The 22,877-nt window shown below is 39.3% G+C and overlaps 1 protein-coding gene across 1 annotated transcript; it reads left to right on the forward strand.

Annotated features, from left to right (window-relative positions):
* The first annotated feature begins 1,417 nt into the window (after positions 1 to 1,417).
* Positions 1,418 to 15,023, forward strand: OTOP1 (otopetrin 1). The gene is made up of 6 exons (XM_085059911.1): positions 1,418 to 1,723; positions 6,777 to 6,913; positions 9,820 to 9,878; positions 11,815 to 11,945; positions 12,918 to 13,864; positions 14,246 to 15,023. The coding sequence occupies exons 1-6, from the start codon at positions 1,438 to 1,440 to the stop codon at positions 14,414 to 14,416; spliced, it is 1,731 nt and encodes a 576-aa protein (XP_084916037.1). The 5' UTR covers positions 1,418 to 1,437; the 3' UTR covers positions 14,417 to 15,023.
* Positions 15,024 to 22,877: the final 7,854 nt, after the last annotated feature.

Raw genomic sequence — 22,877 nt, forward strand, 5'->3', positions numbered from 1 at the left:
TTATGCTTTTAAGTTATATTTCTGTTACAGGCCAGGCAGAAACATAGGGCTGGCTTCCAGTTAAGTGCATTCTTCAGAAGGAAAATTTGCAGATGGCTTAAAGTACCTGTTTCTTGAGAATGGGGCAAAATGAATAAAGGGCACAAACTACTACTTCTTTTTTTTTACCTACATAGGTGATTGTCCAGAATTCACTCATTCCACCTTTCTGCCATTTTGTTTGTCTTCCCTGTTCTTTAAGAGGATTGTGAACGCTAGACACTTATATGTCAGTTCAAAAGTGTTCTGTGTTATATAAGAAAAAAATCCTCTATTAATTTCTGGCTTCAGAAAAGAAAAAACTTAAAATGACTTCTATGTTTTGCCAGAGGAAGTGGAGTAAAATGGATGCTGTATTTTCAATCTATCCTTTTTTTTTTCAACATAGTTGAACTAGTGGCCTAATTGCATGAGAGATGTGGGTCACTCACTGTAAAAACCAATGTTTTGGGTAATCAATATGTGACCAACAGGTAAGAGTAAAAAACGTAAGACTTGCCTGGGCAGAACCACGACGAGTCTGTCTTGGTATTTGGCCTCCAAGCTATGGCTCTGTACCCAAATACATGAAGTTAACAGAACTCAGTTTACGTAGGAAAGGTTCAATACTTAAAATGATTTTAAATATTGGGGAAATGAATAAATAGGAAGTGGACTAAATTCTGCAGAAGCTTTTGCTACTTTAAACTCAGTAGTTGCTTCTCCAGCTAGCAATTCCTATAATACTGTGTTGTCAGAATGGGACTTTCTAAAAAAAGTAAGGTAAATTGACGCTTTTGAAAGGATTAGAGAATTCCTGAAAACCGAGGTTCTGTACTACCAGTGAAAGGACCGATTGCCCAAAGGAGGATGTCCCAGAGTGTGCAGGACACAGGTGATCCCACTGCCACCCCTGTGCAGAGGAGCTCCATCAGCAGCCCTTGGCTCCTGGGCTGCACGGCAGGCTCTGGCCGCTCCTCGGCTTTCCAGCCATCGGGCCGGGGCTTCCTTCAACACACGAGTCTTTCCCATCTCCCTGTCCAGGGAGCACCGCACAGGTCTCAACACGGACATAACCCCATGTCCCTCACCACGGCCAGCCGGACCGGGCTCACCTGCCCCTCCGCAAGGGACATGACCGCCTGGCTCCGGACTAACCTTCGTCCGAGTAACTTCTTACTCTAGTCTGGACCCCAGCTGTTGTGAGTCTGAGGCCAGACTGCCCCGCAAAAACCTGAGCAGCCTTTCCCGCAGAGCAGAGCTGCCCCGGCAGCCGGAGACCTCCGCCCCGGGCAGGGCACGGCCAGGGCCAGCAGCCGCTCCGCCCCCGCGGCGATGGGGGACGGGCCAGCGGCGGGCTCGGGGCTCCCCGGGCAAGCGGGGCCGCCTGCTTGCAGCTCCTGCCGGGCGGAGGGGGAGATGGAGAAAGCCGCCGGGTGCCCCGCGCTGGGCGGCAGCTACCCGCAGAAAAACGCCGAGATCCTCAGCAGCCAGTACGGCATCAACCTGTTCCTGGCCGGGCTGCTGCTCACCTTCGCCTGGGCTGTGCATGCCGTGGGCATCAGCAAGAGCCACCTGCTCTCCTACCTGATCACGCTGATGCTCATCCAGCTGCTGTGGATGCTGTGGTACCTGTGCAGGAGCTGCACGCAGAGGAGGCTGATCCGAGACAAGGACACGCACGCCGGAGCCCGCTGGCTGAAGTGTGAGTACGGGCCGGTGGCACAAAGGGTGGTACAGCACAGGAGACACCTGTGCCATCACCTGTGTCTGCTACCTCTTTGTTCCCCTCTCCATCCCTACCGGGAGCCATCCTGGTATTCACAAACTGAATGCACATGCAGCGCACTCTAAAGTAAATATATGCATAAGCTGAACATACTAGGAGATTGTATGGGAAAGCTGTTTGATAAACATCCCCACTTTCCAGACCACCATTTATAGTGCTAAAAGCTATGGCACCTTTTTTCCTTACCGAGCTGCTTTGGCGACACTTGAGAAATGAAATATAGCTAGTGGAAGAGACAATTTTGTTGGTGTCTTGCAGCTCTTTTGGAGGAATTATCACCTTTTCCAGATGGTATAATGTGACTTACTTTATGATAGTACCAGTTAGAAAGGTCCTCAAGTGTCCTCTAATACCAGTTTATATCAGACATTCCCATTTATATGTGTACAGTGATACTTTAGAAACATCTACTGTTAGACAGAAGAGGATAAAAACTCTGACCAGATCAATTTGTAGATTAGTACATAAAGCAGTTAAACAAGGAATCTAACATGAGCATTCGCTTGCAGAAAAAGTATACAAGTTTGGAAGGGTGGTGGTGGGATATGCTGGCCCTTATCTTCAGAGTCAGGTGCGTACTGGAGTGAGGATATAAACATATTCTGGGAGAAGGTGTTTGGGGAGCACATCACAGAGTTGTAATGATGGGAGTGCTGTGTTTCTGGGAACCAAGAAAAAGAAACAGCCTACATCAGTGCTTTGTGGAATAACAGGCAACCCCAGTTTTACCAACCTCTTGCTCCTCCAGTCTCAGCACTGTAAATGACAGATTGGAAAGTAAGTATTTTAAGTGGAATGTTATAAAAGAGCTTTTCCATAAAATGTTTCCTACCTACTAACAATGAGACGACAGTTAATTTTCACAGCAGCTAATGAAATATCTAAATGAAAATTCCAGGACCACCTGACACCTGATTATTTTGAAAAGGTTGTGCTATGGAAATCTAGTTTGTTCTCAATCTAAGAGCTTGTGTGTCATTTATTTTCTTTGCAACTGTTAACATTTGTGTATGAATTGCTGACAGAAAATCTTTTTTTTTTAATATCTAACGTACAGCCATGGTCTGTAGACTCTTTCCTGAAATGTATGGAGTTCACATACCAACAGTTTAACTGTTCCTCTCGATTATTTACTATTTTGCAAGGGAATATTTATCTCTCAAGCATTTTTCATTTATTAGCTTATGTGGCTCACAAACTCCTGAAATTCATTCAAGACTTAATTTGATCCTAACTTGGATTAAGCTATGCTTTTGTTACTCAGAAGATAGCTTTCCCCTCCTAAATATGGAGTAAATACTGCCTAGCATGGGTAAGTACAGCAGGATCCTCTGCCCTCTTTCTTTTGGCAACACATTCACAGCATTTCATTTGTCCTACAGAATATAAGGAGTCACAGAAACTTAGAAATAAGATCCTGGATTGAGCTACTGGGTTACTTTATCCATTTCTTTTACCAGCACAGGGTGGCTCTTTGTACTGGCTTCTCAAGTGGTGCGGCTTCCATGGCTTCTCTTGGATGTCTAGGCTGCAATTCAACAAATTTCCCCTTAGGGAATGACCTACACTTTCCTATTCTTGGGAGTTTCTTGTAGTTACAACAAGTCTGTACAACTCCTTTATCCTCTATTGGTAAAAGAAAACTTATTTGAGCTAAGGAAAAACTCAGGTGGCAATTCCTCTGCCAAGATCCTCCTTGCCCTCCTCTTTATCAGTGCTTTTGTCATAGAAATCTTTTATCTGAAAGTCTAAAAGTCCAAAAATGAAAGGGGAGGATGGAGTGGGACAGATATATTTTGTTTTGAGTTTTTCCACAGAAAGTTTTCTGCAATTTTTTACTAGCCAGAGCAAATGTCCTTGTATTAAACAGTATAAAATGAGTGTATTTTCATGAATACTTTCAAACTGTGAATATCATTTTAGTAAAAGTGGTGGCAGTTGTCTACTTAGACCATTTTGCTCTTACAAATGTTGAAATGGAATGGTTGAACAAAAACCTCCTATAACTGATTCCTTTTAGATGTTTAGCAATGCTAGAAGGATGGATGATCAGTTTGCAAGAATTGCTCACAGGAAGGTTTCCTTGAGCATTTTTGCTCTAAGGGGTCAACTGTGTGAACTCTCAAGCTTGGTTGTCTTCCTGCCTGCCTGGTTGACCAAGAACCACTCCTGTAGTCTGAATGTGGGAAAAGTTTGTGGGAGAACTTTGTCTTTAATACAACACAGTTATCCTGACCCAGATAACCACAGGGAACTTTGGGAACTCTTTCCTTGACTTATTCTAAATGTTATTCCTCTAAGGACACTCTCCTGCTAGGAAAAACTCTCTGACCATTTTTTGGGAAAGTTCAGCAAAGTGAGCCAGAGAACTCAAAATGAAAATCAGTTGGCTTCACAAACAGCTTTATTTTATCACATTCTTTAGCAGTGCAGCTTCTTCTTAAAGCCCTGACAACTGGTCAACTTAAAAAGCCCTTGGCAAACTTCAACTTGCATCTTTTTACTTCCTGCATTGAATTGCCAGTTATTTGAACACTAAGGTGAGAGTGGTATTTTTGCAACTGTGTCATTATTTTTTTTTCTTCTTGATGGTTAACAGAAAGAAATAAGCCAGTGTTTAGCAGTATTGAAAATCATATTATTGATCCCTTAAGATATACAGGTTTCAATGAACGTTTGAAAAAAAAAAAAGAAACCATGCTCAACAGTAATAATTTCATGTTTCTTAAAATTTTAAATGGAAATTGTTAAGTGGTGGAATTATCTTCCTTGAAATTATTGGTATCCATTTAGTATTAGTATATACTACTGAAGTATCCATCACAAAAAGTTAACACAAAAGCTATTAACATACCATATGAGTGGTCATTATGGTTGTGCTTTGATTTTTGACTTAGCAGATTAGTATGTTCTTGTTTGAAGCCCATAAATAAGCATGTTGGACACTTTGTGTACATTTGTAGTGTGGCCACCTGAGTGATTCCCAGAATCTAAATTTCCTGTCTAAAATTCTAAAACTAAAATTCCTGTCTGAATACCATTTGAATAAATTAAACAATCTAACATTAAAAGAGTCACATAAAGTCTTCTCATCCCCAGAGGACAGTAATTTATAATCTTTTTGCTTCACAAGATAGCTTTTGCCTTCTTATTGAAGCAATCATAACACACGTGAAGTCCCTCAAATTGATGTATTTCAGACCAATAGGCTGTTTCCAGCATACTTTCTGAATAAACCATGAACCACAAAATCAATCACTGAATAATTTAGGTGGGAAGGCACTTCTGAAGGTCATCTAGTCTAACACCTTGCTCACAGTATGTCTAGGTACCTCAGGCAGAATTATTTCAGAACTACCAATTCTAATTTATTTGAGAATTATTTACATTCTTTAGATGGGAAAGGAAACATTTAATTTGATCTCAAGATTAGCCCATAATTTTGCATTTTGGGATACCATTTACTATCATATAAAATAAAAATGGTGTATCTATTTAAATGTGGGCTCTAGTCCTGTTGCACATGTTAGAATACAAATTAGTTGACCTAAAACCTGTGTGGAATTACACACATGCATGAAGTGCAGAGCTGAGGTTTTGGATTTTGCAATATTAAAGCAAAAATTTTTAACTCATGGTAGAAATTGCACTGAATCAGTAATTTGACATTGTTTTTATTATAGAGAGGTTGTAAAACAGAGACATAAAACCCAACTGGAATTCATACTCTTGTGATTAAAAAGGTTTCTGAAGTCTATTTTTGTTTAATTTTAAAGGGTCAATGAAATAAACAAAATTGCAGTGTGTTTATATAATTTCTACTTAATTTTTATCAATGCAACTTTGAGAATAAAACATTATTAATTTAAAAAAATAATTTAGTGTTACTTTTTTATTACCACAAGTCAAGTGGAACATGTGCTACTTCTATGAAAGTTGGGTTGTGGCCCCTTATAAAAGATAAATATTCATCAAAGTCAACACTAGTGATGTTATTTACTCTGTGAGGAATTGCAAAGAAAGATTAAGATACTGATGCTGGTTTATATTGTAAGGTCTGGTTAAGGTCCATGGATAAATTTGTATCTAGTCTTTATCAAAAAGTCCGTATTAAATCGAGCGAAAGTTTGTTTGAGTAAAAGCCTCAAGAAAAATTAAAAAAACCTGAACCACAAAGAAAACACTCAAAACAAACCAAAACCAAATAAATGAAGACCTTAGACTTTGGTTCAGTAATCTTATTGTCAATTGTGCTTAGTCATACAGGTATAACCCCAATAATAATAATAATAATAATAATAATAATAAATAAATAAACAAGGGGAAATGTATTTCAATGTTCTTTAGGATATTTAGAGTAATATACTAGGATATCGTGTCTGTGTGAAATATAGATGTTGAAATTAAATCTTTGTCTCCTTTCTAGGAGAACAAGCCATCCAGCTCATTGTATTTGTGGTCTCTGAGTTAGTGTAACCCCAGAGCCATGGGGAGGGCACACCAAGAGATTGTGCTCTTCCCCCTGCAGAGGGTTTGGGCTGAGGCTCTGTAGGGTGACTGCTCAGCCTCTCACAAGTGCCCTGTTTGCTGTGGGGCTGCCCAGGACAGTAATTCATGCACTGCATGGCTGCTTCAGTGCCACTGCCACTCGGGAGGCTGATCCTGCCCAGAGCTGGGCTCTCTGCAAGGTGCTGGTCAGCGCTGGGCTGGTGACTCCACACTGACCATGCAGGGGCTGTCCTGTGATGTCCTTGCTTAACACACTGGGCAGAGGCTTTTGCAAATTAGAGGCACTTATTTCATTGAGTCAATTATCTTCATGAACATCAATCTACCCTTATTTCCCTGAAAAAGAACACAGATATTGATCAACTTTCATTCCCCTGAATAGATTTTAATATATTTTACAAACAGTCTCTAGACACTATAACTATACACTGAAATTTTCTAATATCTTTTTCATTTGTAGGTGGGATTACATTATTTGCAGTGATTACCTTAATTCTGGACTCCTTTAAAATTGGATATTATGTTGATTTTTCAAACTGTTTATCACCAACTGAAGGCATTTTTCCTGTTACACATGCTGTGCACACCATCTTACAGGTAAAAGTCGCTGTTTGCAGTTTTATATTAATCTTTATTTCTTACCAAAATTATATTTTATCTTGTCATCAGTGGATTTTACACTAATTTGGTTTCTAAACATATCACAGGACAATTTTGAGGATTAAATGCTTGTGCATGTATATATTTCCTATGTTTTAATTCAAGCTTTGCAACATGAAGTTGCTCAGCCATGAAATTCACGAGGATATCAAAACGGATATAATCAAATAGAACAATCAGAAAATGCTCTCCTGTAGTTGAAGTTTCATGGGCTGTTTTTTACTTAAAGTTACATCCATAATTTTCAGAATTCACAGACTGAAATGAGTACCTTGGCTAAAGACAATTCCCTTCTTTCAGTATGCAGAACTTGCCACAGAAATTCAATCCAATCTGTCTGACACCTCACCGTGGTTGGAGGTGTAAGACTGACAAGTCAAAGGGGACAAAACCCATCCTAATTGGCTCAAAAAACACTTGCACAACTTTCCTGCAACAAATGAACACGGATATTCCTTCTAGAAGCATTTGGTTATTCTCATCAGTGGCTGCACAGTAGCAAACACAGTCAGTGACTCCTGTGAAAGATTCCAGCTGCCTGTTTGTCGTTAGGCTTTGGGTCTACAGTGTGTGGTGACACTCCATAGCTGATTGGTTCTCACATTAATCCCTCTGAACCCCTGTCAGCAGGTTTGTAGGGAAGAAGGAAAGGAAAAGCCACTCAACTGAGATACTCAATCATAGCCAGGCACTTTTGTGAATTTTCCAAGATGTTTGTCATTCAGAAAGAAAAGAAAGGTTTTCCTTGCAGTTGTGGTTGCATGTAAATGAGCTTTTGAACAACCTACATCTTTCTGCTTTCTTCAACAGTTAAAAAAAAAGCATTACAATTTAAACAGTAACTCTCACCCCATCTATGTCTTTCTCTGAGGGTGAAATTCTGAGTTGGTTGAAGTAACCTTAATTTCATATTCTTCAATATTCTTGTAATATCCACTCTCCATGTCCTGCAACTTCTTTATCTCTGAAAAAAACCCCAACAGAATTAAACCCTTCTGCCCTGCTGATCTGAACGCAGTATTCTTCATTACAGCCAGTGACCCTGAGCTGACAATGTTTCCAGCCACCATGAACTGGAGTGTGCAGGAATGGTGAATAAAAATGCTGCACAAAAGCAACAAAAATTCTAATTTAAGTTTTACATCACCCAGTGTGTCTGAATTTATCATCTGCAGAGCTTAAAATAATGAACACTTGAATGTTAGCCTGAGCAATCAAAGAAAAAGTTAAATTTAAAAAGTAATTTGCCATATATACTTACCTAACACAAATCTGTCTCATGACTTTGAAATAATGGATGAAATCACACCAGAGAACAACCCTAACATATGTAATCTAAACCACAAAGGATTTGTTTTCTGCAGGATATGTATCAGATCCTGGTGTAATTTACTCTAAATGAGATGTCCTATGATATTAATATGTCTGTACTGCACCCATGTATGAACTAACATGCACCTGCCCTCCCAGGGCAGGCTGTGCATTATATTCTTCTGCAGGCAGAAGTCCCCTGGAGGCAATGAATATTCTGTGAGCAAAAATTGGATTTTATGCTATTTCTTTACTGACACTTCCTATTCTTTCCCACTTTCTCGTGTCTTAACAGATCTTCAAAACTTACATTTTTTTAAGTTTTGAAGAAATGTTTTAGATCTGTTGTCAGATTTTACTGCATTTATCCCAGGATCAGAAATTGAACTTGACAATAGAGACTAAGGTAATTTCAATTTGATTTCAGTTGAAGCCTACATTAAATATTTTAGTCTTTACTGTTGGGATTTTACAGCGGCCACTCCTCTCATTCAAAAATGCTTCATTAGAGGAATTGTTATTGCTGGGTAGCATAGGTGAGCCGTAAAGAACTGCATTTGCCTAACTTTTTCCAAAATGAGACATTTAATGCCTCAGACAACAGTGGCTGTGGAGGTGCCCTGCAGTAATGGATGCTGTGGTAAAATGGGCTTCAGTTACCCTGATTGCTGCAGAAGAACCCAAAGTTCTTATCACTTTTCAGACCATTTCTGGAATACAAAACCAGGCAGGTTTCCAAGAGAATCTTAGGACTCTTTCTCTCCTGACAGTTCACTTACTGTGGAGTTCAGTATCCTAGGAATTATTGGGAGTAAAAAGGACTCCCATTGTCACCCTGACATCCCCGAGGAATATTGGTACAGCTCTTCTTGAACCTATCTGCACTTGGTTTTTCTGAGGTCTCCATTATGCTCTCACAAACAGAGAGTTCTAATTTTATTCTTCTTTGTCCTTGACTTGCTAACTCATTGTTGTTATCTCTCTTTTATTCCTTGTTTGAGTTTTCTGCACTATCCCTGAGCGCAACGGCTGTGCTCTTAATAGGGTTATTTCTCAGGCAGTTAGTACTAACTTTTCTCATGCTTCCTGGGCATCTGTTGTTTTATTAATCAAGCCTGGCATTCTTTCATCAATCTCTTTCCCTTCATAGAATTTAATATATTTAATAAATTATTAAAACTTAGTATCACCATGCCCTGCAGCAATCATACCCGTATTCACAGCCAGTGGCTTTATTTCTTTTGTCATTCAAATAAAATCTCTTCAGATACAGAAGGAAAATATGTTTTGGCTGTGGTAGTTAGACTTTCTACTGTTAAGCTACTGATTTTTCATATAAAAAATCTCAGGTTCTATATGAATATCACAGAAGATCATGAGCTCTTTCACATGTGTGGAAATGGAGCTGCCTCAGCTTAAATCAGAAGTTTTAAACATTGGTGTGTCTATCTACAGATGCACTTTCCTTTCTTTGTGTTACACATGCTCATGAGTAACAAATAATGATATTTCTCTGTATTTCTTTCATTTAGGTGTACTTCCTGTGGTGTCATGCAAAGGATGTTATCCAGTCTTTCAAAACACTTGAAAGGTAAAGTGGGTCTGATCCTCCTCTGGCATGGTAATAGGTGTAGGTCTGCACAGTGCTTTAACACCAAAGTTTCATTTCATGGGGGACCTAGAAAATATACAGAGATTGATTCTCCTCTTGATTGCATTAAGTAGAAAGAAATAGAGCAGTTACATAGAAAGCAGCTCCATTTACCCTTCTTTAAACTGTACTTATATTTTTAAATATACAATAGTCACAGAATAGATATATTTTTCTCATGAGAGAGGGATCTGGGAATGTATGGTGACAGCCACAGAGTCACTTAGGAAGGAAGCATCATGTATGTGTTTTAAAACTATGCACTATATTATGTTTTCTTTATTTAGCTACTGAAAGGAAATCTGCATCACCAACCTGAAGTCAATGCAATGTATCTGAGGTATTTTATATTGATTTGTATGGAAAGCACCCTTTTAGAACCAGGTCATAGACACACAGAATAGTTTGGGTTGCAAGAAACCTTTAGAAGTCATTTAGTCCAATCACTCTGCAATAGGCAGGGACACCTTCAACCAGATCAGGTTGCTCAGAGGCCCATCCAACCTGGCCTTGAATGTTTCCAGCCTCTGTTGATTCTGGGGCTTGCCCTGACCCAGGTGCAGGACCTTGTACTTGTCTTTTTGAGCATCATAATGTTCCCATTAGGCCACTTCTTGAGCTCATCCAGGTCCTTCTGGTATCCCATCCCTCAGGCATGTCAACCACACCTCACAGCTGTGGTAGATTCAGCTGTGCAAATGCACTGGGAAACACAACCTCCCTGGTGGTATCCTGTGCACCAAATCAGATCCAATGTGTTTTCTGGTTTTGTGAGAAGGCGGAGTAATGTATGTTAATCTGTCTGTACATAGAATATAAGTAAGAAAATATCATAATTTTTGAAGTAATTTTAAAGTTATCAATGAGCTGACCAGTTTCTATAGGAGGTAAAATAAATTTACTCAAAAACATCATCTGTGGTGAAGGTTGTCCATTTGTTCTGCTCTCTTGGGTAAGTGTTCAAACCCCATGTCAAGGAAGGGAGTGGTCACAGATGTCAGCAATGTTTGCAATGTCAGCTGGTGATATCAGCTCTGTTTATAAGCAGAGTTTAAAAATTTCTAACTGCAAGTTTATTGCTGAGAACAGTGCTGTAATAAAGAACTGTTTCTTGGTGAAGAGACATGAGCAGCCTCAGGTGCAGAACACCTGGCAGAATGTAGGTGAAAGGATTTTGCCTAGGAAAGAGACACCATGACCTTCTGCAAAAAAAGGGAGTACAATGGAGAACAATTTTCATCTCGATTTATTAGGAAGTTCAGAACCATTAATACACTCCTTTCTCCAATGCCATTCTGTTTCACCAAGCTGAAATGGCTTGTCAGAGGCCAGGAGTTTCAAAAATGCATGGAGACCTACTCTCATTTGTAGCAGAACTTTGAATGGAATAAAGCCCTCCATCAACTTCAGCTCTCTCCAGGAGACCAAAATGCATGGGCTAGATTGCACAAGGCAGTGGTATCTGTGATGAAAGATCAGACACAACAAATACGAAGGAGCACTGCAGAAGGTAGTGAAATATGACTTGCAAAAAAATTAATCCTGTTCAGACTGTTCAGTCACTAACTTGAAGCTTGTCCAGCCCAAAAACTAAAACTCATCACGTAAGGGAACGTAAGAAATAAAACCAGCATCCTATTAATAGTTTAATACATTAGGCCACTAAATACGTTGCATTTCTGTGAGGTTATGGAAGTCTAAAATTCAGTGACTGCAGAACATCTTTAGAGATTGGTGATAATTTTTCAACTCTCCCCCTGCAGTGACAGATAAATAGTGCCATGTAGCTTGTACACAGAAAGTTAATCCATTTCATTTCACATATATGGATATACAGATCTGTGCAGATTCCTTCAATAACTACTTTATTTTGTAGGTTTGGTGTTATCCATTCTGTTTTCACAAATTTGCTCCTGTGGACAAATGGTGTGTTAACTGAGTCAAAACATCAACTGAATGAACATAAGGAAAGACTAATCACACTTGGTTTTGGGAACATAACTATAGGTAAGCAAAAGGGTTGGTGCATTTTGAAATTCCTGCCCTATCTCACTCATGCAAAATACTGCCACTGTAGGATGTAGCTGAGTCATTCATGACTATGTCAGCATAGTCATTCTGGGGCAAATGGTAATTAGCTGATACTAAAATCTTATATGATCACTATCATAAATGCCATCAACGCAGTAGTTTTCTTGCAAGTTCTAAACAAATATATTATTTGAGAACATTTCTTTTGAGGAGTAACATCACTGAGGAACCACTTCATTACTAAATGACAGATGTAAATTAACATATCAGTGTTAAAATGAGAGTTTACTATTTGCTAAGTTATTCATAAAAAACAAGCATGGATAATCTTGCAAGTGTTTCACAGGAGAGTGGTTACATGTGGCCTGTGGTCCTACAGGATTCAGTGGGATGGCTCAGAGGTATTGGAATATTAGTATTAGTGCTGCTTTACAAGATAAGGATTTTGCCCTGAGTGTTCTTTTTTTCCTTTTTAATAATGAATAATTTTCACCATTGGTGAGATGGTGCAAGTAGTATTCAGCAAACATTTAGAATAAGGAAGATATAAAGAAAAAGTTCTTCACTGTGAGGATGCTGAGGCACTGGAACAGGTTGCTCAGAGAAGCTGTGGATGCTCCATCCCTGGAAATGTTCAAGACCAGGTTGGATGGCGCTTTGAGCATCCTGCTCTAGTGGAAGACTTCCTGTCCACAGCAAGGGGATTTGAAATAGATGATCTTGAAGGTCTTTACCAACCCAGGTCATTCTCTAACAACTGCTGGGGGTGCTTCTGCTTTCAAACTCCAGTGAAGCATGGGGAAGTAGGGCCTTTTCTTAGGTGGGTAACTGGGTGTTGTTTGAGTCAAATCTTACCTTTTGTGTTTCATTATTTTGTTTAAGTCTTATTTATTCACTTTAAACAAGAAATTTCATAATGCACTTAAGTCATCTCTCCTTCTCCTTTAGTTCTAGATGATCACGCACCTCAATGCAATTGCACAACAACAACTCTCTGCTCGATATTTTCTCAAGGAATATATTACCTATATCCCTTTAACATAGAGTACCACATCCTAGCATCCACGATGCTCTATGTCCTGTGGAAGAACATTGGCCGCAAAGTTGAGCACCACCAGCAAAACAAAACTCCATTCAAATTCCACGGCATAACTGTTGGAATGATTTCTGGACTAATGGTTTTAACTAGCACAATAGCCATAGTTGTTGTGTATTTAATTCAGATTGGAGGTTCAAAAATCAAAAGTGAGTTGGCTCTCACCATGTTTTACTTGCACGCTATCTTCGTGTTGGCTCTCATGTGCACAGCTGGAATTGTCGCCCTTCTCATCTACAGAAGGGAAGATAGATCACTGGATAATTCCAAGAATCCTGCTCGAAAACTGGATGCAGAACTGCTGGTGGGCACAGCTGCAGGGTCCTGGCTGCTCTCCTGGGGCTCAATCCTTGCCATTATCTGTGCCCATGGTCATCCCAAATACACATGGTACAACCTGCCCTACTCTGTTCTGGTTATTATTGAGAAATACATTCAGAACCTCTTTATCATTGAATCCATCCACCGCGAGCAGGAAAAGGCTAATGACAACATTAAAACTCTTCGAATAGTGACCATATCTCGGGGGAGCACCTTGTCCCTCACCTCCTTGCACAAAGAGACTTACAATGGCAGAGCCACTTGTGACAGTGGTGACGTACCCTGTCTGCTTAAGGGCAGCATCTGCAGGAGAGAAAATGATGGTGCTGGTGTTGCCAAAGAAGAAACGAGTCAGGACAATGATTTGGTCTTGCACTCGGCCTCAGATATCCCATTTTACAGTACAAACTCAGTTACTAACAACAAGAGGAGAATTTTGAAGAACATCGCTGCGTTTTTATTCCTCTGCAACCTTTCGGTAAGACATTCTGAACAAAATTCACAAGTTAATACCCAAAAGCTTCTCAGCCTTTCAAGTCTGATAAGTATATTAAAATGGCATGGTTCTGTAGTTTGTAGGCAGTAAATTTTATTTCTGGAATAATTGAATATGTTTTTGGGGAGCAAAGTTTATTTAAATGTGGAATGTGTGAGCCTAGACTCCTTTCAGTAACGGTCCAAAAGCTGTAGCAGCAGTGGAAGCTGAAACTCTCTTCCACCAGCAGGCCCCAGTAGCAACAGGGAGGGATTTCTTAGGGATTTCTAAAACCAATTTGCAGCACGGTGGAGTCACAGTCATTAAGGGCTATTGACTTGTATGGCTGGTGATTAATATTGGCCTGGCGTTCTTTCCTTGCAGCTGTGGATACCACCAGCGTTCGGGTGCCGCCCGGAATATGACAATGGACTGGAAGAAATAGTTTTTGGCTTTGAACCCTGGATAATTGTTGTGAACCTTGCGATGCCTTTTTCTATTTTCTATCGGATGCATTCAGCTGCCTCGCTCTTTGAGGTCAATTGTAAAACATAGATCATATACGGTCCCTTAGTGAACAATTGATTGAATAATTAATTACATAAATAACAGTTGAAAGAGTGGATGAATGAATGAGTGAACGCAGCAGCTGCTCAATAAATAGAAGATTCAATAAATTTTTTTAAAGAAGGGACCATAGCTAATAGCATGTAATTTTTTTTTATTTTCCTTCCACATGTTTTGTTATATATGTGGTGGTGTTGTATAAATACACTTTTCAGAATCATATTAGTGTTAATATGATTAACACTACATAGTAAAGTTAATTCAGTCTCATTAATCTTTGTTTTAGTCATCTGGGATTTGTTCTCTATACAATTTATATGGCTTTGTTTTCATTCATTGTGACTTTTGAAAGGGGTTTAAAAAAATTCTGTGTGACTTTTAGAAGAGAAAATCCCAGGAAGAGCTTCTCCTGAATCACAGGGATACCAGGAAAACTCCAGCTCTTAATTCCTAGCTTTGTTTTTTTATAGTAAAACCTAAAAATATTTGATATATAATTGGGGTGTGGGAATTAGTTTAAACTTCCTTATTACTGACAAAAATCAATATATAATTATGTTCTGAAAAGCTATAGATAGCAAGAAATCCAGGTAAGTATCATGTTTAGGTATCATGCTGTATATAACTTTTTCTGATAAAATATATTTCTATTAATTGTCTTGTATTTACTATATGACATAACTGAGAAATAAAGTTAATCCTTTTACTTAATTGTTTATTCAAATATTCTTGAAATGTCTGTAAGAAACTAGTCTTACAGCTTATGTTTAGGTATATGTGTTCCAGTGCCAGGATGGTATATATTCCCTGTACACTTTTTAATGAGCTGCTGGTTTCATTGTAGATCATTCTCCTGGTTGGAAAATAACCACATGTTTTCATATAGAGGTGCTGTAAAGGAAAGCTGAAGCCTCTAGAAATCTGGAAGGCCTTTGGCTGAGGGTTTTATAAGTGTGGTTTATAAGATGTTAGAATATAATCTCAAAACCCTGTGGTATTTAGTTGGTTGAATTCTCACAGAAAGCAGTAACAGTTGGGTGCCTGAATATTTTTAGACTCTACACCTGCAAGGTCAAAAGACTGGAACAGTGACCAGGGTACTGGAGCTGCAGAGCAATAACTGGATAACCCTTGCTAACTTGCTGATGACCTAGTCCTAAATCTGGTGGGTCAAGCGCTGAAAAATTTTGGTTCCTGAAAGGACAGTTATACACTTATCACCTCCATCATCCTGAAAGCTGGGCTATTTCCCTGTGGGAGAGGTTTGCTTCTGAGACAGAAGATTTCAGCAGTCGTGTCTGCCTTCATTCAGCGAGAAAAAAATCTGGCTTTGTACCACTAGATGGCAAACACAGACCATTCGATAAATTACCTGATTGCTTTAGGCTGCTTTAGGAGTTGCTCCACATCGACATTAATCTTCAGTTCTGTTTTGTGGTACGGATTGCCTTAACCTGCTTAGGAATTTTTACTACCTTCCTTACCGGTTGCAAAACCCAGATCAGGTAAAGAAGCTTCCATCTGAAGTCTCAGGCAAAATCTGAATTAGATTAAGCAGCAGGAGACTGAGCATGAGAACTATCTTCCTGCAAAGCAATTTCAGTTGTTTGATTTTAAATGGTTTTTAGAAGAATCACTATCTAATCACATCGCTGTAGTCTCTGCCTGTCCCTATTGCTGTCATGATCTTTTATAACATCTCTATCAACTTTTACATTCATTCTAGACAGTAACATTTTCTTTCTATCTTTCCCCTTGAACTCAGTACCTTGAGCTCACCTAGTTCCACGTAAATACCAGCTCTGACCACTCAGTTGTCTCTCAGACGGTTCCAGCTTGAGAGAGCAAATACAGCCATCCAGATAATCAAATAAAGCTTCAATCTTACTTCCAAATCAATCTTAAATCTTCATTCCTGGACAAACTTTCCAGCTGTTGCCAGTATCAGAAAAAAAATCCATTTCACTAGGTAGGCCCAAAAATCCCATTTCATCTTGTAAGTGCTCATAAAGATGGCTGGAAGAAGCCTGTTTGTTCCCCCTCTGCTCCTGAGGGATGGGTGCAATGTCATTCTTTAGCTAGAACTGGTGCTCTTTAGCTGATTTCCAGCATTCCTCTTCAGCCAAAGCAGAGCTAGCTCTAAATCCCTAGGGCCAAAAAGGAGCCATATGCTCTATTACAGACATGTAGCACACATTTGAAAGTTTCAAAAATAAATAACATCCTTATTTAGTTATATTTCATTTGCAATTACTTACCCCTTTCTGCTTCTTCACATTATGATTGAAATAATTTCATTTGCCCACAATATTAAATTGCTTCTGAGTGCTGAAATTGAAGTTTATTCAGAAAAGTGAATTAAGGTAGCACTCTGGCAGTGAGCAAATGCTTTAAACATGCTAATGGGCAAATTCTATTCTGAGCTGCACTGATGAAATCCCGCTGACTGAAATGGTTCTGTTTCAGGACCAGAGACTTGATTTTGACCTGAGATGCTTAAGAGGTTTTCACAACAGGACTTTTCTCAAAAAATATTGTTTCATCCAAACACAGAGTATTTTATGGAAGCAGCTCTTAGCTTAACTACTCTTGAAGCAATTGTGAGTCATGAAGTTCTGAATATTTGAGAACATACATTTTTAAGAAATATTGATCTTTGAACCAAGAAAAATAGAAGCCTACATTTTTAAGAAACATTTTTGGACAAGTCAAAATACTCAGATTAATGTAGTTAACATAGTGTGAGTTCTAGCCCTCTGCTCCGTGCTAAATCTGGGCTTTCTCAAACAACTGTTCTTTAATTTTTTTCTCTAATATATATCAACAATACTGATTTATCACAGGTTTGAAAAAGCACAAAACTACCCTATTTCTGCCTACCTATCTGCTCAGGCATGTGACAGGAGGCACAAGAGCCTGCTTTCCCAGGAGAGAGGTCTAACAGCTGCTCATTGATGTTCTCCTGAGGTGCTCCAATTTAATATTACTTTAAAGGAGACTTTTTTAAAAGGGAATTTCTTCAGTGAAATGCACTTGATATGCAAAATACTCTGATTTTGCTGTATCATCTAAGCCAGAAAGTTATTCTGTGATGTTCATCATATCCTTCTCTCAGACTCTTCCACTCCTTCTCTTTCTTCACTAAATATTCTTATCTATTCAATAATACATGCTTGGGTTGCATTTAAACTCATATGTGTACAGAATTAAAGGCTGCTAAGGTGCAAAAAGAGCACTACAATCCTCAATTTACCTGAAGAGTCAAACTTGCATAACCATAGATTTTCCAAGTGTTTTTTAGTGCCAGTGACACTGAGATGGAAGAAAATGGAAGAGTCATGGTTGAGGTCTTCTAAAAGAAGTGAATTCTTTTTACTAGTATTTCTCAATACTTTGAATTTTCTCTTTTAATCATATAAAAAATAATGTCCATTTTGATAATTTTTGAAATATTTGTGTGTTATATTGCCCACTCGTGTTCCACAGACTTTGAGTGGGCTATACAAGTGCAGAGAAGTAGATGGTTCCAGAGAACTGCTGAGAGGGAAATTATCCAAGTAATGTAAGTGCATGTTTCTTATCACTGGCTTATATAATTCATTGATCTTAACCAAAAATCCAGGAAATAAGAAAGATTCCCAAACTTCAATATTTTAATAATCTAATAATTTTCAGTTTCCCCACCTCACCCTGATTAGACATGATGTGTGTACAGATGGCTCATTGGATCACTTATTCCCTGGGAACCCTTGTCCCCAAGCATTTGGCCTCATTCTATGCATGCATGAATAAAATGGGATCTGGATTTAAACAGAATTGAAGCAGCTGCAATTGTTAAGGAGAACAAAAAAGATGTTTGGCTATATTAGCTTTTAAAGGATCAATTTCAGTTTGAAATTGATGATAATTTAACGTCAGTACTCAATGGTTAGATTATTTTTTTAATACTATTGTTTTTTTGGTTTTTTTTTAGGAGGTGTGTTATGTCCCAGAATGTTAATTTGGCTCAGATTTAAAGAAAAACCTACAGTTCTATATGACATACTTCCTGCCTTCCTCTACTACTGTTATTCACCTGAAAGAGAACTTAATTCCATCTCTAAAAATTTGTCCTTTGGTAAAATCTTTATCAACATATTTTCTAGTTCTTGCCAGAAGCAAATGGACCACAATTTATGCCAAAGTACAAATAAAGATGGATGCAGTAGGTGGAAAGTTTTGAAAGAACAGGGATTGCAGGAAAACCAGCTGCTGTCTCTACTTCTTTTGTGCCAAAGCAGTGGGTGTTTTATGTTTAGTTTTCAATAAATCTTTTCTTGAATGTCACTGCAATACACCTGGAATTAAAAGCCCTCTTGTGAGAACCACACATAGAATCATTAATTCCAGCAAACTACACCAGCATTTTAATCAGAGTGAGGAACAGCTCCTGTCCACATGTTCTGATTTTGGCTGGAATAGAGTTAATTTTCTTCACAGCAGCTAGTCTGGGGCAGTGTTTAGGATTTGTGCTGGAAACAGTGCTGATAACACAGGGATGTTTTAGTTCTTGCTGAGCAGCATTTCCACAGAGCCAAGGCATTTTCTGTCCATCATCCCAGCCCACCAGAGAGGAGGCTGGAGGTGCACAAGGAGCTGGGAGGTCACACAGCCAGGACAGCTGACCCCAACTGACCACAGGGATATCCCACACCACATGGCTTGGTGCTGAGCATAAAGCTGAGGGAAGAAGAAGGAAGCAGTGGGGGAGGTGACACACATTGGGAGTGGTGGCATTTGTGCTCCCAAGTCACTGTTACATGATGGAGCCCTGCTCTCCTGGGGATGGCTGAGCACCTGCCTGCCCACAGGAAGTGGTGAATTAATTCCTGGTTTCACTTTGCTTGTGCACACACCTTTTGCATTGCCTGTTAAATTGTCTTCATTTCAACCCACAAGTTTTCTTACCTTTACTGTTCTGATTCTCTCCTCCATCCCACTCTGGGGGAGGGAATGAGTGGCTGGGGTTAAATGATGACACCACACAGCCAGGATTTTCCAGGATACCATAACTTCTTTATTCTAATTTATTGTGCAACCAAGTATTTAGCAGGCTTAACTGAAGATCAGAATACTTTTAAGAATGCACAGATATTATTAAAAACATACCTAAAGCTAAACCCACACTTAGTGCTTGGTTCCAATTTGAGTCCATCATTTTCTGAATTCAGTAAATTCACATCTAGCAGGCAATGACTTTTGTAGGAAGGCAGCAACCAGCAGCAATGATGCAGTAAGCAATAGCTTTGTAACCATGTCTTAATGGTAGCCAGTTGCATGAACCTCCTTTCTTGTCTCTCCTGCTGCTCCTCTGCCAGGTATGAAGTTTGCCTGCAGTGCTCCCCAGTTAGGGTTTTCCACCACTGCCTGCTTGAACCTAATAGTTTAATTACCAAGAAATAATTTTAAAAGGTGTAACACTAGCCAAACAGACTTTTGAAAGTGTCCTTGAGTCCTTTCCAAGCATCTGAGTGTCTTTCTTCTCTCTAAACCTTTAATTTTATTGTCTTTGCTCTCCATTTTGGAAAATCTTTCCAGTGCCATAAGAGTCAGGAACCCAAACTTCACTATGTTGAGAAGAGCTGGCTGAGCCTGCATTTGTGATTTTAGTTCCAAGGGTGCACACTGCAGCAATACACTGTGGCTCCGTGCTGAATTTGGGGTATTTGCCTCGTTTTATTTGAGCATATGCTTTTCAACCTGTATTTTCCCTCCTTTGATTGGCAGTGCATCAGCCAGTAAAATGGGGGGTCCTAAAGGCTTTACAGGGGTTCTTGATGCTGTCTGCACTTGAAAACTCGTTAGACCCTCGTTACGTGTGTTGAAGAAGAAACCAAAAGGATGACAAATCTTACATATTACAGGACAAAATGCTGCTGCTCAGCATGCAGAGGGCTACTCACAATTCAGAAGAAAGAACTATCCCTCTCACAGGTGGTCAGTAGAGATGCTTTAGTTTTGTCAGCTGCAGTACAACTCTTGTGTCAGACTGACGTCTGCATCAGCTGTTCCTCTACTTAAGGGAGGGGGGGAAGGCAGAAATAAGTAAAAGTAGCATTTTTTCACTGTTTATCTCAAAGTAACAAAGTTGCTCATCCTTACTGCTAGCGTTTAAAAATTTGAAACTGGAATTCTTCCCCCAAATAAATCCTGAACTACAAAATCTAGTCCTGGTTCTATACAACTCCAAAAAATACAGACAAAAAACCCTATCAGCTCTAACTGTCCACACACTTGTGCAATCATCTTGCTCTGTAGTTTTCTGTGCAGCGTGTGCACAGGCTCCTGTGCAAGGATGCAGCTGTCCCACAGTGCCAGTGAAACAGATGAGGTTTGGGTGTCCTGCTCCCCAACCCCATCCCCTTGCATGCAGCAGCTGCCTTCTGGGAGGAGGGAAGCCCAAGGATGAGTCAGTGTCTGACCCTGTGAGACATCATCTGTGTTCCTTGAGAGGCAGACACACAGCTGCTGACTTCTGTTTTCTGAGCCCCTTCTTTTCTATCAGACTTAAAAGTCTTCACAATAGTGTCTGATTTCTTTACTGAAACTGCTGTTTGGTTCCATGGAGGATTTGGTTTTCCTGCTCATTTGGTGAAAAATAATCTTATACTACATTAATGGACACTGTAAAATCCTAAAATAAATGATGTTGTTGGCAAATGTTCCAATAAAATTATTTAACTAAAAAAGCCTGCAATTTACATATTCAATATAAAATTCATAGGTCCTCCTAATTTACAGTAGGTTAGAGAAACAGAGAAACCAGAACACTGAAATTTGTTTTCAGATTACCCCACAGGGCAAATTGTTACACTATTGAAGCCAGAGAGAGAAAATTACAGCAGCTTCTTGGGGAATTAAGCCCACCTGATTTTTATTTGCAGTTTGATAGTATAGTTGGCAAAAGGCAAAATAAAAATCTTGAAGTGTTCAACATTAGAAAATTAAAATCACTTTTTTCACCTTGGTTATTTTCTCAGACAGATGCTCCCCTGGGATATGGCCATGCACACCCAGAGAATATGAATAACGCTCCCAAATTGTACCATTGTAAAAAACAGGGTTTTTTCCTCTTTTTGTTTATCTTGTTTCAAATATCACTGATCTTTAGTAGTTTTTAATCATGTGAACTATTGCTTTATTAGAAAGAAGGACACTATTTTTAATATATAATTATAAATATCAAAAACCACAAGATAATATATAAGACAAAAGCCACAAAAGTAACTAAGATGGCATAGCAGGAAATAATATTAACAAAAATGTTGTTCCCTTTGCTCTTCGCCTTGGCTAGCATTCATCTTTCATCTTTTACCATTGGCTTAAATGAAGTCAAGCTTGGCATGAATTAAAAAAAAAAAAGGAAAAGAAAAAGGGAAAATCTGTGGAAATCTCTTTTAATAATATTAATAATTTAATTGTTTCTCTGAGAGATTGATCCATGGCTGATGTAGGAACCATGTCACACTCATTGCAGAGTAAAGAAGGAACAGAGTTGGTGGAAGAACTAAACAGCAGATTAACACATGGTCAGTCAAGTCAACAAAAATCTAAATAGGATTTAAGGCCAGAGGGGGTGACTGTAGCCATCCAAAATTACTTTTCCCACACCATGGACTACAAAGTGCTGTTTGGTACCCTCGGAATCAAGGCAGAGCTGGGTGGTGAGCAGAGGCACAGCCTCTGAGCAATGCATCCAGCCTTGGCTTTCAGACTGCAAACGATGGCAAATCTATTACAACCAAAATCAATTGCTTCAGCCATTGATCATCCTCACTGTTAAAAATGGGTACCTTACCTCTACCCTGATTTCACAAAGATTCAGTTTTTAGCCACTGAAGTTTTTCTAACTTGACCTAAAATGTTAAAAGTTACCTGTTATAGCAAACTTTTGCCCCTGTCATGAATCACCAGCTGGTTCTAACCCTCCTGTTGCCCTCTGCTCAGCTGAGGAAATTTTCCAGACAGAATTCCTGTGATGCATTTCTGAGCGTTTCCCAATTGCTCCTATTTATTTTTGTTTGAAACGTGAATTGCAAAACCCGATCTAGTCTGCAGGGATTTTTCTGTACCACATAAATTGGTGACAGGAGCTATCTCCCTCCTTCCTCAGTACTCTCACACAGCTACACACACACCTGCTCCTTTGTTCACCCCTGTGCAATAAGGCTGTCGGTTTCAGGGAGTGAAACTGATCGACCTGAGGCATAAGTTCAACCACACTCCTAAATACAGCTCCACTTGAGCATCCTTCTACACTTAAGAACATGCCCAGGGATTTTGCTAAACTGGCCTAATGTGCAGTGACTTCCAGCCTCCTCCACCTCTGCCATTACCTCTTCTCTGTTTTAGATCCTAACTGTAAAGAGAGTTTTTTGATGGGATGCTTTTACAGCCTAAACCTCAGCGA

The sequence above is a fragment of the Lichenostomus cassidix genome, chromosome 4 (genome assembly GCF_008360975.1).
Source record: "Lichenostomus cassidix isolate B80296 chromosome 4, HeHo_3.0, whole genome shotgun sequence".
Lineage (NCBI taxonomy): Eukaryota > Metazoa > Chordata > Aves > Passeriformes > Meliphagidae > Lichenostomus > Lichenostomus cassidix.

Coding starts and splice junctions, on each gene's coding strand:
- OTOP1 (XM_085059911.1), top strand. CDS start 1,438: ATGGAGAAAGCCGCCGGGTGCCCCGCGCTGGGCGGCAGCTACCCGCAG. Junction 9,879..11,814: donor TCTTTCAAAACACTTGAAAG/GTAAAGTGGGTC, acceptor TTTATTTTGTAG/GTTTGGTGTTATCCATTCTG. Junction 11,946..12,917: donor TTTTGGGAACATAACTATAG/GTAAGCAAAAGG, acceptor CTTCTCCTTTAG/TTCTAGATGATCACGCACCT.